The sequence below is a fragment of the Leptidea sinapis genome, chromosome 31, assembly GCF_905404315.1.
Source record: "Leptidea sinapis chromosome 31, ilLepSina1.1, whole genome shotgun sequence".
Taxonomy (NCBI): Eukaryota; Metazoa; Arthropoda; class Insecta; order Lepidoptera; family Pieridae; genus Leptidea; species Leptidea sinapis.
The window spans coordinates 1,975,343-1,991,315 of record NC_066295.1 but is presented as its reverse complement, the minus strand read 5'-3'; the positions used below and the strand labels follow the sequence as shown (position 1 = coordinate 1,991,315).

The window sequence follows — 15,973 nt, the reverse complement described above, 5'->3', positions numbered from 1 at the left end:
GTATTTTTTATCTTCATCTTTACTCGCAAGTATTTACTTGTTCTGGTTCCAAAGTTAGCACATCATTCTCACTATTTGTTGAGACTACTGACTACTAAGCTACAGGGTTCGAATCCCGGCAGGTGCAAACATTTATATGATGAATATGGATGTTTGTTTCCGAGTCATGGATGTTTATATGTATTTATGTATGTTTAAGTAAGTATATTGTATTAAATCTATCGTTGTCTTGTACCCATAGTACAGGCTATGCCTAGTTTGGGGCAAGATAATTTGTGTAAAAGTGTGTCAATAGTATTATTATTATTATATTATTATTGAACTACCATCGCGTAACTTCGTTCTGTTTTATCTGTTACTAAGATGTATCTATGCTAAGAAGGCATAAATGCTAAGTGGTAAGTTAAATCGGAAGTAATTTAGCTGGAATGACTGAATTCATTCTCAAACGACCATGATTTATCGTGGTTAGGTACTTTCATAAATGATTCTTCCGCGTAGCTAGGAAACAATCTAAAATACCTTTCACAACAATAAAATATAAATTATATAGGCAGTGCTTGTGAGACTAACGGAGATTGTAGATTAAACTATATAATATACACAAAACACTATACTTTCTTTCGATCACACCCAGCCAATACAACAGAAATAAAGTGCTTACAGATTTTATTTTAAAACGACAATACTCAAACTTAGGCTAAAACTTGCTTTAATATTGTCTTGTATTATACTTAAGAAATATTGCGTAATATATTTGATTAGACAGATGATCCACTTGTTATAAAGCGGAAAGAGAACACAAAGAGTTCACAAGAGATTTTTTTTCCTGTCGTTTGGTAAGTCAACAGCTCCTAATGATGCCTCATGTATATGAGAAACACGTATCGACTTATTTCTATTATTAAGTGAAACTTGGCCGAATTAACACTAAAGATCACAATTGATAACATTTTATATAGGGGTTAGTTTCAGCAATATAACGGGAAATTCTATAAAACATGTATTCACTGATTTTTCTGTAATCATAAATCTTTGATTACAACAAAAACCGTAACGCAATGTATTACGACTTCTGTCTACATCCTAATAAGATGAGCTTAATTTTCGAGGTTTAAAGTCGGGACAAATTCAAGATTTGTCACGTATCAACAGTTATTCCATTCTAGAGAGTTAAATAGCAAACTACATATAAGCCCTGGCTTACTAAAACCTTGGCCTACTAAAGGGTGGCCCAGGGATCTCCTGACTAGCAATTTCTAAAAAAAATTATGGAAAAAAAATAGTTTTTGTTGTATACATTACTTTCCCGTTAATTTTTTGACATCACTTGACTAATTTCATTGTTTGTTACCTGTAACAAAAACAAAATGCTATTATTATAAGCCAGTGACATTTATAAATATTCTTTGAATTCCAGATGCAGAGAACATATTCCGGACCACCACTGCGTTGTTAACATGTCAAGAACGCCACTTTCGATTAGAAAAGCGATGTTAAAGAATAAACCGCCGGATAAGCTAATACTTCGACTAAAGCTTTAAGAGAAATAATAGAAGCAAAATTGTAGTCAATAGGCTTACATATTTTGCAGACTATAAAACAAAGAAAGACTTAAAAGAAACTAAAGAGAAAGGAAAAGAAAGAAAAGAAGAAGTTAATAAGGGAATCAAAGCACTTAAAATGGGTATACATGTGCTACTTGCATCCAGTGCACTCAAAACAGTGAGTGTCACCGGCTTGTGGCTGATACCGTTGCTGTTGGGAGCTTTTACATATCATAATTACAACTCCTATGACCCAGAAGCTAAAGTACTAGATAAGGAACCGAGAAGGGAGTACGACTTCATAGTTGTTGGAGGAGGCTCTGCTGGTGCTGTGGTAGCGAACAGGCTGACAGAAATAAGCAATTGGAATGTACTCCTCCTAGAAACCGGTACTAAATTACTTCCTCATGTTTTATTAAGGCTTGTGCACAATGATGGCATGTTATGTAAGAATGTAGAAATGAAATAAGTATATAGCATTGAGCAGAACGCTGTGTTGTGAACGTTTCATTGACAACAGAAACGTGAAGTTTTTGTGGGCAAGCCTTGTAATATTTATAAAGATTCGTGATTGTTCAGCTCGAAAGCTGAAAAAAAAATACGAGTATTACACATTACAATATAAACTTTTAAAGGACTACAACGCGTGTACTCAAACGATGTTAGCGAATTTACCCGCGTTTTAATCCTTTCATGAGGCATTGTTAATGATGCAGCTTTACATATTATACGGGCATTGACTAGTTTCGGACCATTCGGAGGTTCTTCACCAGGGTGAGTGTAGTAGGTTCGCGATAACATCCCGTCTCTTCGAATAGTCCAACACTAGTCGGTACCCACTCCGATAAATCGCGAGTCAAGCCGTAACAATTGCCGTGGATTCTATCAGCATAATTGATGCTTTAATATTCAAGGATCCAATCAAGCATTTCCAAATTTAATTAACTATGAATGAGACCTGAGGTAACAAGCATAATAAATACAAATGACTTGATAACCTCTTTCATGTTTGAAGTCGAATAAAAAATACTTTCCATAGAATATTTAGGGAGAAACCATACTGAAATATCGAATTACAGTTGGAATCTGTTCTACTAGTTCACTCTGAAGGTGCCACGTTCACATCTTTTCGTAGATACATTCTGCATTCGTCCCTCCAAGACCTTATTTCTGGTTACTACGTAAGTCTTCGCAGCAACGTCACAGAGAACATAAGGTGGGGAGTGATTATCAAGAAAAGTTCACCTCACGGTTAACGACCATCGCAGTTAGTGCGGACCCTAAGTAACATAGGCTATCAAATTCAAATGTTTTTATTCAAAGAAGGATTTTTAAATTACTTATTCCGCCACACATTTCGAAAATATATGCCTCAGGCCTGAGAAGATACTTTGCAGCCTTCTCTTTTTTAAATAGAATAACATTACAATTACATTTATTAATTTAACAACCTGAGAGCGGTCGATCCATTCCCAAGGTGTGTTATCATAAAGGAAATCACTATCTGATAGTAAGTAACCTTAACCATACAAACGTTTTTTAACAATTCTTTTGAATTTCGTAACACGCTTAAATGTTTATTTCTTTACATATTTCTCTCAATGATGCCAAGACCTAAACTAACGCGAATAGCCATGTTCTGCACACAACAATTGTTATTATCGGCTGCACTGCCTCAAATATAATATCCCCTAGGATATTATATTTGACAAACATAATATAATACTATGAAAATATTTAAAGTTAACTAATCGCACCGTATCTATGTCAGTTACTTGTTTAAGCTTTTTAAGAACTGCAGAACTAAGTATCAGCCAATCCCCCATTATGATTTCGCTACTAAAAACTAATTCCATGATTGTTGTTGCCACTTTTGAAGGCGTTATTTTGTAATGTTAGAAAATTATGCAAGGTCTTCGATATTATGATGGGTGTTCAACGCAAGTGACTGGGATAGAATGAAGACATGTTCTTTATATGTAGAAAGGAACCTTAATACAAAATCAAAATAGTGTGTCACGTTGTACGGCCAATTAAAATATTATTTACGCGAATGGCTACCGGCCTATATCAAGTTTTTACTTATCTCTCTCTACTAGGACGTTGGCTTTCCGAACCCTTTTCCATATTAAAAAACATAGCAAAGGAAAACAATCCACAAATTTCGCAATTTCATAACACCAAGAATTATTTTGTAAAATATGCTCCCTGTCTATATTATGTATAGAACGTCATTGCCCCCTGTTGTATGCTTAACATAATGAAATTGTTTCACAGCAGAACTTTCAAGCTGTGCGTCAATAAATTTTCTCATGGAAAATATGTCCATACAAAACAAATATTGGAAATAAATCAAAATAAAAACTATCCTACTCGTATCTCTCAAGTTGGACTAAACTGCACTCCATGAAGTAATCCCCATTAAAATCCGTTCATTAGTTTAGGAGTCCATCGCGGACAAACAACATATCCCGTAAGTTATATATGTTAAGAAGATAAACTAAACAATCAGAATTAATTAAAAGCAATTATTGAAAATTCCAGGTCCTGATGAGAATGAAATAACAGACGTGCCTTCGCTAGCGGGCTACCTACAACTGACGAAACTGGACTGGCAATACAAGACCGAGCCCACACAGTACGCGTGTCTTGGTTTCAAGAAACAGAGATGTAGCTGGCCGAGAGGAAAGGTATTTATCAACTGGGTTCAAAAAGGAGGAGGTACACAATTCAAATATAACATTTAGCTTGAAATGAGATATTGTATTTGAGGGTATTTGCGGATACAAATAAAAAGGCAGAAATAAGGATTTAATATTACGATCACTATTGAGACAGACTTAAACAAATCGGATATTAATTAAAAAGGATCATATTATAGTTCCTAAGTGATTTTCTCGTTGCACGTTCACGCTCTTAGATAGGTAGCGTTTGCTTTCCGATGGTACTTAATCTATGACCACTGTGTTACCATGGAACCAATCTGGGACCGCAGATATACAATATATATATATATATATATATATTGTAAAAAAATAGATTTGATAATGGTATCTATGAGTAAATGATGGACATCCTCAAATTATGCCTTATTAATAAGTATATTGGTTTATATAATTATTATTAGAACCATTTCCACCCATAGTTACTGTTCCCGCAGGATCTAAGATTTATATCCCTGGGTCCAGCGGTAACAGTCGTCATTGTATGAAATTATTAAACGATGGCCTGCAGTACTGATGGCCACTCATCTCCCCTTCTGATGATCTTTTGCACCAGAGAATAACTGGAACGTTGTCGGCTATACGATTTCAAGACTAAATTTGGTTCTGATGATGATATAGTTGTAAATCGCTCATTTAAAGGTTGCTAATAAAAAAACAACCGTGAGATGTTGCATATATTCTAGTTCTGTTTTCAAATATTTTATGTAAAATAAGTTGAGGTGCTTGAGATTTACTTGTAAAAATACCAGGGATAAAAGAGCTAATATAAAAGTTATACGAATAGAAGAAGCTGGAGGGGCAAACTTGATTTAATATATGTATTGTATTGTATTATATGTATACGAAATAATACTAATTGTTCCTATAATTATTTCACAGGTTCTTGGTGGATCCAGCGTTCTCAACTACATGATCTACGTTAGAGGAAATCGACTAGATTTCGATCAATGGGAATCATTCGGCAATCCAGGCTGGTCGTATGAAGAAGTTCTTCCTTACTTCATTAAATCCGAGGACAATAGAAACCCATACTTAGCGCATAGCAAGTATCATGGTCGCGGTGGTTACTTAACTGTCCAAGAGGCACCTTGGAGAACGCCGCTAGTTGCGGCATTTGTCGAATCTGGAGTTGAAATCGGATATGAAAATAGAGACATAAATGGAGAGATACAAACTGGGTTCATGATAGCACAAGGAACTATACGACGTGGGTCAAGATGTAGCACAGCTAAAGCGTTTCTAAGACCAGTACGGACGCGTAAGAATCTTGATGTTTCATTGAATTCTCAAGCTACAAGAGTTCTCATTAATCCGTTGACAAGGAAAGCTTACGGTGTAGAATATTTCAAGAAGGGGGTAAAACGATTCGTTTACGCTAGGAAAGAAGTAATTTTATCTGCAGGGGCCATTAACAGTCCACAGCTTTTGATGCTGTCAGGTATTGGACCCAAAGATCATTTGAAAGAAGTTGGGATTCGTGTTTTAAAGGATTTACCTGTTGGTCAAAACTTACAAGATCACGTAGGTGTGGGAGGGTTAACATTTTTAGTAGATAAACCAGTAGCAATTGTTCAAAATCGTTTTCAAGCTTTTCCTGTGACAATGAACTACGTTGTAAACGAAAGGGGCCCAATGACTACTTTAGGGGGCTTAGAGGGTATTGCATTTGTGAACACAAAATACGCTAACAAATCTGGTTTATGGCCAGATATTCAGTTTCACATGGCACCGGCTTCATTTTCTTCAGATAATGGTCAAATCGTGCGAAAAATTCTCGGTTTGACAGACGAAGTATACGACACAGTATACAAGCCAATTGCAAATAAAGACGCCTGGACAATAATGCCACTATTGCTTCGACCAAACACACGTGGTTACGTGCGTTTAAAAACATCCAATCCTTTTGATTATCCAGTAATGAATCCACGTTATCATGAAGATCAACTAGATGTAAATAGGCTAGTTGAAGGCATCAAGATAGCACTCCAAGTTGCTAATGGCACTCCTTTCAAACAATTTGGATCAAGGTTGTACACGAAGCCACTTCCAAATTGTAAACAACATGAATTCATGTCGGATGCATACATCGAATGTCAGGTCCGGACAATAAGCATGACCATTTACCACCAGAGTGGAACAGCCAAAATGGGTCCTTCGTGGGACCCTGAAGCAGTTGTGGATCCTAGACTTAGAGTTCATGGCATCGAAGGCTTAAGAGTAATAGATGCTAGTATTATGCCAACAATAGTTAGTGGAAATACCAACGCAGCTGTTATAATGATAGGAGAAAAGGGTTCTGATATGATAAAACAAGACTGGTTAAATAGATGAGAATAGCTCATTCAAAGTGGATGATTCAGTGTGTGTCGAATGTTACCAGATGATTACCAAAGTGAACTATAGTTGTAAATATGTTTAAATATATATATATATATATAGGATGAGTCTTAGTATAAGTCAGTGTGAAAGAGGGTATTTTTATTTTCTGCTTGAAATATATGAAAGACATATCTTGTGTGTACACGCATGAAAACAAAAACTGAATTTCACTTGTTTTAAGGTATTGTCAATAGTGCTAGAAGTCATTGTAATTTCGTCAAAACCAATTTTGTCTTCGCTTTTGAAGTCTTGACTTAAAAAGAAAATTATATTATTATTTATTTAAAAGATGTATGGTAAATGTACTTTATAATCATAGAACAAAATTTCTTATATTTCGTATTATGAGCTTCGCCTTAATGAAGTTTTCACTTTTGTCGTATCGTCTTAAGCACATACCAGTGGGAAGCTCCTTTAGACAGGATGCCTGTTAGATTATGGGTACCACAACGGCGCCTATTTCTGCCGTGAAGAGGTAATATGCAAACATTATTGTGTTTCGGTCTGAAGGGCGCCGTAGATAGTGAAAATTTCTGGGCAAATGAGACTGAACATCTTATGTCTTTAAGGTGACGAGAGCAAGTGTAGAGCAGCTCAGAATTTTTGGGTGTTTCAAGAATCCTGAGCGGCACTGCAATGTAATGGGCAGGGCGTATCAAATACCATCAGCTGAACGTCCTATTCGTCTCATCGCTTATTTTCATCATAAAAAACGGTTGTTTTATGTTGACAGGAGAGCCAAAGTCAAAGTATTTTATCTATTCTCAGTTAAAACATATATAGGTATGTATACTAGTTTCATTACGACCCATATGGCTCAATGGTCAGTCACCTTGCACACTAACGTAGAGGTCTCGGGTTCGAATCCCAGTAGATGCAAACAGTTATACGATATATTGAATATGGATGTTTGTTTCCGAGTCATGGATGGTAAAATGTATTTATATATGTCCATCGTATTTAACAAATCATTCTATTGCATCCAGGCTATGCCTAGTTTGGGGCAAGATAATTTGTGTAAAAATACCTATGTCAATATTATAGTTATTCATATTATATTTATGATGAAAACAATGCATGATAGCTTATAGCCCGTCATTTTAAAGTACAAGTAGTAGGCGAGAGTCAACTGTTCTCCCGGACTTGTTTTATACGTATATTATAATGATTTTCAGAAATTGCGAATATTAAAAAAGATATTCAGATCATCAATACGTTGGCATCCAGGTTCTTGTGCCATACTTATTATTAACAATAAATTGGTAATATACTTTAAATACGACAGACACAGTTTTGTATATGAATTACACTTAAGGGCCTACCTTCAAAAATATCGTATCAATTTTTACTGTACTATTCAAAATATTGCAACAGTCATGAAAGGATTAAAATATACATACGCGATAAAAAAAAACAGTTAATTAGATCTCCGCGCAACGTATTTTCAAATGCTTCTAAAAAGCGCATTATTTGAAGTTGAAAAACATGTAACTGTGCCTATTTCTGCCGTGAAGCAGTAATGTGTAAGCATTATTGAGTTTCGGTCTGAAAGGCGCCGTAGCTATTGAAATTACTGTGCAAATGAGACTTAACATCTTATGTCTCAAGGTGATTAGCGCAATTATGGTAGTGCCACTCGGAATTTTTGGGTTTTTCAAGAATCCTGAGCGTCACTGCATTGTAATGGGCAGTGCATCAATTACCATCAGCTGAATCGTCACGTCCCATGTTGTTAAGAAAAGTAACGATTTTCACTGATTTTTTTATATAAGGTATCACGAATCCATATACAGCTCTTACAGCGATTAACTCTACGTTTTTCCGCACTTTTTATCCCTTTTACGGGAGTTTGGATCAAATGGGATTAGTTCATTAGATTAAGTTATATTAAATTATTTTGAATGTATGCCCTTAATTAGTATTAAATACCATTTAATGAAAATTCCACTGCCTATTAAGTAGTCATTTATGTATGATTGTTATTTGTTTGCTCATATAAACTGTAAATAAATTTGTTAAGTTTCTAATTTTATACTTTTATTTTCCTCCATAATATACTTAAAACACTGCCTGATGCAGACTCATCTCTATGTTTCAGAATCATTTATTTTGAAAATAACAGGTAATGGTAACGGTACACTCAATCTTACACAACAAACGGTACACAACAAGGTTAACCATTTGAAAATATGATCTTAACATCCTCTGCAGAGCTTGTCGTACACCGGCCCTGCCAACATCTCCAAGGATAGCGTCGACAAGAACCGGAACAAAGTTGTGTCTGAAATTGACCCGTTTGAGTTGTTATCGGGAATTTGCTTTGCAAAGTATCGGAATGGGTCAGTAAAAAAAGCTTAGTGAACTCAGTATAGCGAGGCAGTATTACACTATAAGCCACCGCCTGCAACTATTTAAGGCGCAAATTCTCACATGGTGTACTGTTCTAACCTATGGGCAGGCGCTCCCAGCACAAGTTTCTTATATTATTTATTATATTTGACAGCATACAACAAAGAGCGGCTCGACTATCTAATAACCTACGATTAGCTTTTATTCTTTGGCATTATGGGGAGTAGTTGGTTCGCTCTACATCTTCTACTGGATTTATCACGGGGAGTGCTCAGAATTGTTCGGGTTGATACCGAGAACCAAATTCCACCATCAAACATTAAGTCATAATGCTAATTTCTACCCGCATCACGCTGACATTTGGCATTCTACAACCAAGCGTTTTACACGAAATTTTGTTGTCTCACACAGCCACTTTGTGGAATCAATTACCGGCTGCTGTTTTCCCGAAACGATACGACTTAGAGACCTTCAAGAAAAGAGCATACTCCTTTAGAGGCCGACAATTTATGAGAAATTTTAATGAGCTTAATTGCTATTAATTTCAGATATACCTAATATGTCAATATCGGAAAAGATTTCATTCTATGCTAACTAGGCACTGCAGAGGCCCGCGTTTGCCGGAGCTGGTCCGAATTGAGCTAACTCCAAATAGGGGACGCTTTCGTACACTGCACTGACATACAACTATTGGGACCGGGAAGTTTAGATTGTGTACTAAATCACTGCAGTCATATTTGTTATAACATAATCCAGATATTATGGTCTGTAAGTTATATTCTTGTAGCAGATCGTGGTAAGATAATTTAGATCGGTAACATCTGTAATGAATCGATTTTAAAAATTTACGCTGTATAGTCTCAATCATATGACATATCGGTATATTTACTGTACAGATAATCTTAGACCTGCACAACGTATTCAAGTTGAGGACGAAATAGTGATTTGTGAAGTATTCGGTATGTTGTATGTAGTTTAAACTGATTATTGATTATGACTGAAGTCGGTATTATTGTATTTGTAAAAAGTTGATAAAGCATTTAATGAAGTTGTTCCTTCAGCATTCGCCACGATAACGAAAACGCCTACTTAATTTGTATTTCACATATTTATGTTAGAAAATATTGCTGTACTACAACCACAGAGACTAATATTATCGATCAGGAAAGTTGTAAGCGCGTTGTTGACGCGTCGTTGAATATTTTATTTTAATATTGAATTTGTCAAAAGTAGAATAATTATATTATGTTGGGTACTTCTAATATATATAATATAAATAAAAGACATGAGTGTTACTTAAATAAATTTTCTGTGATATATCATAGTCAAAGTTAAATATATTTATTTTAGTAGTCTTTTAAATCGTCATTTAATTTTTACAAACCGCTTCTTAAGGCTGCTTTTCTTTAGAAGAATGTGCTAGAAGCTGAAACATTGCTATTTTAAAATCATATTATGTAATATAAATACAAGTAGCTGTACTAAAATCTAATTGACGCAAAATATAACGTCATGATTATTTTTATGTCATCAGTAGTGCAATTCTGTTAACTGCACTGCAACGCTTGTGATTTGAGTCGTACAGTTGCAGGCCCACATTCTAGAGCTCTACAAAGCGCAGGTCCAGCCACATATGGAGAATTGCTGTCATTGGTCAGTGGTTTAGCTCGATCCATTTCAGCGCCTGCAACGCATAGCTGCTCGAAGTGTCAGAGACGCAGAGTTATGTGAACGGCTAGAAACTTGGGGTTAAGTAGGGAGTCTATCGCTTCATTGGACGTATTCTACCGCATTTATCACGGGGAGTGTTCCGAAGAAATTGACCTAATGCCTGCCGCCGAATTCCACCCTCGCACGACACGCCACTAATTAAGATATCATCCCCACTATCTGTATATGTGGCGTCCTTCACAGTGCGGGTTTCAAGGAACTTCCTTCCACGTACAACTAAGTTGTGCAATAAGCTTCCTTTTGTGGTGTTTCCAGGATAATACGAGATGGGTATCTTCAAAAAAAACGCGTTTCTAAAACTGGTGATCACTTAACATCAGATGACCCGTATGCTTTTGTTCTTCTCTTCCATAAAAAATGGTTATTTCATAACTATAAAGTTTGTTCTGACAACATGTATTGATATTTGATATTTAATATAAATATTATCTTTAGGTTTTTGCATAAAACTGATCCTAATTAATTATTTATGACATAATTCAATGTGTCCACTATCTATCGGCATGTTAATCCAAACATTTATATGATCTACCTGATACTTCGAAAAATTACAATGGAAAAGTGACTTACAATCTACTTTAGTAAAACTGCACAAATACTGCTGTCATTACAGTTCAAATGTCAAAATCATTAAACAGAATACGTTTATTTTGCAGTAAGAGTGCAGTTGCAGTGCAGTTTTATTTGAATAGCTCAATAATCATTCACCGCAGCCTTCCTGCGAAACAACTGCAACAGGCCTGCTTAATGGATTATCGATATTTAGTTAGTTAGTCAAAATTTTATACTTTTAATAAGCGTCGCGTTGCAGTGCACTTGCAGTTTATTAGTAGAATGAATGTAATAAATATTAAAGAATGTCACAAAAAAATTTCTGAATAGTAAATAATATAGTTATTACAAAAGTAGTAGTACAAATGCACGTGGATTTTCAAAATATATTAATGAAGAATATGAAACAATTTCTCTAAAACCGTTCAATTTTAAACTGTAAAAAGCATTGGCAACAACAAAGAAATCTGAGTTACCCTCTAGTCGCGCCTAAAGAAGTTCTCCTTCAAAATTAAAAGTGAATGACACAATTCCATTAAAAAAAACATACACTTCTCAGATATTGAACTTGACATAATTAAAAGTATAAATGTCACGTGGAGGACTACCAACAACACTGGTAGAATTTCCGCGTTCTATAAATGTAGGCTATCGTTCTATAAATATAGCTGTTGACTGAAAAAAATACCAGACCTTGGGCTGCCGGTTGCACTACTACGTTGATTGCCCTTTGTACAACTTGCCCGTCTCCGATCCCTACAGTCGAAGTGTCTGAACAATGAACATGGTACGGCATATTCGTGCTACACATAATTGTGCAATTTGACGCGTTGGGCAACAATCACTTCATTGTTCATCTATTTCTCTGTCAATTCCCTATTTCACAAGAACGTGGAAGTATCAACTTGATATTAAAAAAATACTTGATTTAATTTAAATATAAGCCGGTTTATATACATGACTGTACTTTTAACAGAGCGCAGAAGTAAAAAACAACGTGAGCCTTTAAACGACCCTTATAATTTTTTTATCGTTTCCTTGGTTTTGTGTTTTAGCGCCATGATTTATAATAATATGTCAACGATGTACAGTGTGACGCTTTTTAATGAGAATTTGAGTATAAATTTGTTTCATTTCGACGCTTTCAAACGGAAGTTGAGAGGTCGTGTGTGAATGTGGCCTTAACCTTCCTTGACCTGTTATGTAAGTCCGCATGTATAAATATATACTAATAATAAATAATTTATACATAAATTATTCAAATTAGATAGTACAGCACGAGCAGCCGACGCGACTTCGCAACATTCTTACCAATGATTTTGTTTGCAATTTCATGGAGTTTTAACTCATTTTCTAAAATAAACCGAGTTTCTACTATAACATGGAACTATCTTACATATAGAGATTCAAAATAAATCCAGTCGTTACAATCAATTACATTTAATCAACTATCAGCTATAAGTTCATCTTATGGAAACAGTTTGAGACCTTATTTAAATTTGAGAAAAATGAAACCTACATAAGTCGAAACTTTTCGAAAGCTTAATAACTATATAAAATTTAAATGTAGATTTGATACGATTTTATTCGTCGTATCGTCCAGGAAACACCGCACAAGGAAACTGATTCCACAGCTTGGTTGTACGTGTTCCAGTGTAGAGGACCGCCACACATCCAGATGGTGGGGATGATATCCTAATTTGTGGCGTGTCGTGGGAAGGTGGATTCGACGACAGGATCCGGTCAAACAGTTCTTCTGGACACTCCCCGTGATAAATGCGTAAGAAGACTTATACAAATTCTTTAATTCTTGATATTATATATTTAAAATGAAAGTATAATAATTAATTTATACAGGACTAGCTAATACCCGAGACTTCATCTGCATTTACCAACGCAACCATATTAGTTGGTCTTCCAATGTTGCCGAATGCATATATACAAAACAATCTTATGTCTCCCATCTTTAAGGCAGCTTTCATAAGAAACATTTTTTTCGACCGTTTTTTCTCTGACTTACTTCGCAAATCCGAGTACCACGAAAAAGAGTTTTCTTTTTTAGGTTAATATATAGCCAATAACGTTCACAAGTAATGAGGTTTTCTATTAGTGGCAACAAATTACCTGTTTATAACATTAGTTATTTTTTAGATAAAAGAGCAACTGCGCTGTAACCTATATAATAGCTATTATATTTGCTATTTCGAACAAGGAAGTATGGTATGAAAAGAAATACGGCAATATAACCCTTAAGCTATGCAACTTTATAGCGAGAGGCAAAATATATGTGAACGGGCTGTAGGTACCACATTTAATTGTTTGACTTTAAGTTGTTTTTTTCATTGAGTTTTAATAACAAAGTTCAGGCGTGACATAGCGCACCAGAAACAACTCGCGATATCACTGCTGTGTTTGGAGAGTACACGGCTAATGCACGCTTGGGGGGTTTCTTGTTTAATCGCTTCCGTAGAGGATACTTTGCCTTGACCTAACTGGTATAAGGCAATTACACTGCTGAAAATTTATAATTTAAAAAAAGAACCTCTAATAAAATAAGTAAATTCAACATAACTTGTAACAGTAATAAAGAATAATTAATACAGACCTAGTAGAATTTAAAAGAAAAATGAAAACAATAACATAAAGAAGCAGTGCAATCACTTTAGTGTTGCCAATCAAATGGCCATCTGAGCCTCGATACTGACTTTCAGTGGGCATCGTGTTTCGCAGCACGGACAGCGACCACGCCATACAAATACATCTATCATTCAAAATACTTTCATAATTTTACTATACTAAAGGTAAACTAATAAAATATAATATGTAACATTTCTATGATGTTAATAATTTTTATGAAATTATAGTTTCAGTCAGTGATTTATTGTTGAAATTTGTATACTTCACGGACACAAGACATAGTGAGAAGATAATGATGAATCGAATTCGATGTTAGAAGCAGATCGGCAAGATACTACCAAGGAATAAATGGCATGGTAGCATAAAAACATACCCACAACCAATGACCAATTTGCATCTAATCGATAAAATTAAAGAAACTTAAAAAATGGGTGCCCCATGATTCATCCGACCTAAAGAGAGTAGCACGCGCTATACTTGACTGAAATTATTAAACCTTACACAGGAATTAAGTGATTTTGGGGATGATCGTGACGTGTGACTAAAAAAGGTTTCATTACGATAATCGCAAGCGAACATCGAAGATAGATAGATGACTCCAAGTCAAACGAAGAAACTAGAAACAACCCTAAAGCGAAGCTTACGCATAGAAATGTGATGGTAGCTGTCGAGTGGTCACTTCAAGGCATAATTTACTACAGCTTTCCCAAATCAGGTCAAACAATAACAGCAGATGTCTAGTGTACATGATATCCAACAATGACGGTAAAAGTCGTCAAGCGTTCATCACCATTGCTCCATGAACGCAAGACCTTACAAGACTCGAGAAAATTTTTAGGTTTAAACAACTTTATTCTCATTAAGACCTATTGTCACTTACATGAGAAATGAATATTTTACAAATTAAAGTAGGTACTTAACAACAATGATTTTGGTAGGTACAGAATGCAATTCAATGTTAGGCAAACAGATACGACATAAAACAACCTACATATGTTATTAAAACATTTCATAATTATTGAGTACGTGCCTTTGAAGGCTCGCTTTAAAAGAAGTCAATGTTTTTGCATTTCTTATTTCTGAGGGCAGGTTGTTATATATCTGAACTCCCTCAAGGTTATTGTCTGTTTTCCATAATTACTTCTCACCATTGGCAGCTCAATATGACTAGCTCTTCGTGTAACAGTTCTCGTTAAATATTTTTTTTAAAGAAGGATGTGTTAGTGTGATTTTTTTTATTTAAAACCTTGTAAATGAGTAAGCATGTAGTCTATAATTGTCTGATTGTCATAATTTTTGTTTCTGTATAGATTTTTTCAGTTGAAGTTAAGTAGGGATAATGAAACAGTAGCTTTACTAGTACAGACAAACATTTTAACTAATTATATTGGAGGACCCTCATCCTTTTAAAAACTCTCCGTCACCGAGGATACGTATTGACGTATCTCTTGTTACATGTGAAAATGAACCTAACGCGAGAATATTTTTGGTCAATCATTTATTATGACTTTCGTTATGGGCTTACTCATAAACAAAGCTATGATAAGCTGCGATTAGCATTTCTTAAGGAAGCCCCATCTCGTGCCACTATTTACAATTGGTTTAACGAGTTTACGCGTGGACGTAGCAATCTCAATGATGATCCGCGTGAGGGACGTCCTTTAACAGCGACTACTGAAGAAAACATCTGTGCTGTGCAACGCATGATAGAGGAAGATAAGAGAGTGACCTATCAGCAGATACAAAAAATAATATTTTTTGTATCACGCATTTTGTAGCACGAACATGTAGGCGTCAGGAAGCTTTGTACCAGATGGATTCCCCATACTTTAAACGACGACCAGAAACACCTTCGCATGGACTGGTGTCGCCAAATGTTAGATAAGTTCAACGGCCGCGGCGGTGACTTAAATGCATTATTTCACATCGTCACAGGTGATGAAAGCTGAATATATTGCTACGAACCCGAAACAAAAAGATAATCAGCTCAGTGGGTGTTTCCTTTCGAGGATCGGCCAACTAAGGAAAGAAAGGAAGAAGTCAAGGAAAAAA

General features: G+C 35.4%; 2 protein-coding genes across 2 annotated transcripts in view; one reads left to right on the top strand and one right to left on the bottom strand.

Annotated features, from left to right (window-relative positions):
- The window catches only part of LOC126974187 (glucose dehydrogenase [FAD, quinone]), a 28,296-nt gene extending 19,617 nt beyond the window's left edge, over nt 1-8,679 (top strand). The window contains exons 3-5 of the mRNA XM_050821627.1: nt 1,421-1,936; nt 4,092-4,237; nt 5,153-8,679. Coding sequence (XP_050677584.1) covers nt 1,684-1,936; nt 4,092-4,237; nt 5,153-6,604 — 1,851 coding nt within the window. The 5' untranslated portion in view covers nt 1,421-1,683 and the 3' untranslated portion in view covers nt 6,605-8,679. The remainder of the gene's footprint in view (nt 1-1,420; nt 1,937-4,091; nt 4,238-5,152) is intronic.
- The window catches only part of LOC126974197 (flotillin-2), a 340,191-nt gene that overhangs the window by 211,066 nt on the left and 113,152 nt on the right, over nt 1-15,973 (bottom strand). The window lies entirely within an intron of this gene.